The 2,143-nt window shown below is 39.5% G+C and overlaps 1 protein-coding gene across 1 annotated transcript in view; it reads left to right on the top strand.

The window, feature by feature from the left end:
- LOC106013984 overlaps positions 1 to 2,143 on the top strand; it is a gene marked incomplete at its 5' end in the record, with an annotated part of 21,646 nt that overhangs the window by 16,862 nt on the left and 2,641 nt on the right. Inside the window, 1 exon segment of the mRNA XM_013090956.2 lies at positions 1,534 to 1,664. Within this exon segment, the coding sequence (XP_012946410.1) occupies positions 1,534 to 1,664 (131 nt within the window).

Genomic DNA, 2,143 nt, shown 5'->3' with positions numbered 1-2,143 from the left:
TTTTGGGGGGGGTGTTCTCAAACATGTTTGTCATTGATTTGTAAGGAAAAAGCGTTACACCAAATTTAGAAGAAGAGATGCTCACACATGTCCCGGGAAAAGAAAGAAGAAATAAATTTCGAAAATATTATTGGAAACCTTTATGATTGTGTGGGCGCACAGCAAAATCATATTTTGATTAATTTATTGTATGGTTGATTATGTACAAACGAAGCATAACAATAACGTTAGAAGAAGATTTTCTCACACACGTTTAAGATTCAAACAAACAAGCAAACAAACATACAAACAAAACAAACGCAGTTAAAAAGTAATAAACCAGGGAATGTTTTCTTAAATCACGTTAAGATGCTCTGATGGCATAGATCACAATTACCACAGGTCTTTTTTAGATCCTAGTTTTGCTGTAATGTTGCTATTTCTCTTGCTGTCATTCTTGCTATAGTAGTCGTTGTTGCTGTATTTTGTAATGTTGTGTTTCGTTTAGGATTATTTTAGTTCCAACTTAGGCCCTATGTATGTTGATTTTTTCCCCATAAATCGAGGCGATGCGGACAAATAAACGTGGGTTATCTTCCCCTATCAGCGGATAGTTTTGAGGGAAAGAAAAGAGCCAACTATATTTTTTGACTTATTTTAAAACTCATTTACGTTTTGATTTACTTGTAGACGTTCCGGGATAGGCTAATTACCTGTTGATTTAAGAAACATTTATACAAAGGTTTTATATACATTTCTGTTTGAATAAATAAATAGTTAGCATTCTAAAACAATCTCAGCTTCCTGGGAAACATACAGTGCAAGCTGTCATCTTACAAACACTAAAACACTAACAAATTGACAAGATCTTTCTCTGTCTATGGCTGGGTACTCATTCCCACTTACGTGAAGTGAGGAACATTCCCAACTTCACAACATTGAGTCTGGGGCTTGAACCCCCGAACTCGCAACCGCACGATAACAAATCCGGTACCCTGACCACTAGACTACGGACGCACTGTTTACAAATCTGTGATGGTTATCTGGAATTGATATTGTTGTTCACAGGCCCACATGCCTGTAATCAAGCCACGCTTTGGGTTTTTTACCCCCCGATGAGGGGTGTGGTTGAAAGACAGCTGTAAGAAGGAGCCAAGGAGTAGCAGTAGAAAGGCTGCAGAAAGAGTCAGGAGCACAGCGGAGAGGGCAAAGGAGGTGAGGGGGTGGGGGCAGAAATTCGAAATGAAAGTAGACAACAGAACATTGCTAGAGAGCAGGAAAGGAGATGAAAGGAGACAATTTTAGAGAAGAAAATTTTTCGGTCGCTACCCGGATTCGAACCCGGGACCTTTGAATGAGAGGCCAACAACTTAACCTCTCGGCCACGAGAGCCCCCCTTCTGTTCTGTGACCAACATAGGGATTACAGTGTCGTTATACGCTAAAAAAAACAACTATGTTTTTTTTTTCCCAGGGATGGGGGACGGGGTATCTAAAGTAGGCTTCTACCGTGTAAAACTCTTCGAATTATTCATTTGTCCCATGATGTCTTCAGAATATGACTGAGCATTTCCTGGACCAGATTAAGAACCTGGACACTGGTCAACTGAGCAAGGAAAACAGACGAGAGGCGAAAATACTGACGTCATACCTCCAGGCGTTTATCGATGGCTACAAGTGGAGAGAGTGAGTCCAACGTTTGTGTACAGTGTCTGTGACTAGCTTTTCTTTTGTTGTTGTTGTTCTTGTTGTTGTTGTTGTTTGTTTGTTTGTGGTTGTGAGGTTGTTGTTTTTTGTTGTTGTTTTTTTTTGGGGGGTGGTTCTTTTTTCTGTTTCTTGCATTTTCCCCCTACCCAACAAATCATGTTCTCCTTTATATTATAGTATTGTATTGTCTCATGATTTAGTTTGTTTGAAACCTTCTGCTATGAGCAGGTGATGGTTTTTATTTTGCTTGTCTTGCAAAAGTTAGTTTTTGCTTATTTTTGTAGGCTGTTTGTCTGTTTTATACACTCTTATTACAATTTTGGGATGGCACTGGTTCTGTTGTGTTGTCAGCATTCGGTGAACCAACGTCAAGCTGGGTGAAAATAACAGGCAGTAAATATAAAGGGACATCTGAAGAAATAATAACACGTGGAAGCGAGGGATAGTTTTTGTGGGGG

Source organism: Aplysia californica, unplaced genomic scaffold (genome assembly GCF_000002075.1).
Source record: "Aplysia californica isolate F4 #8 unplaced genomic scaffold, AplCal3.0 scaffold01726, whole genome shotgun sequence".
Lineage (NCBI taxonomy): Eukaryota > Metazoa > Mollusca > Gastropoda > Aplysiida > Aplysiidae > Aplysia > Aplysia californica.
This window is presented reverse-complemented; position numbering and strand designations above follow the sequence as displayed.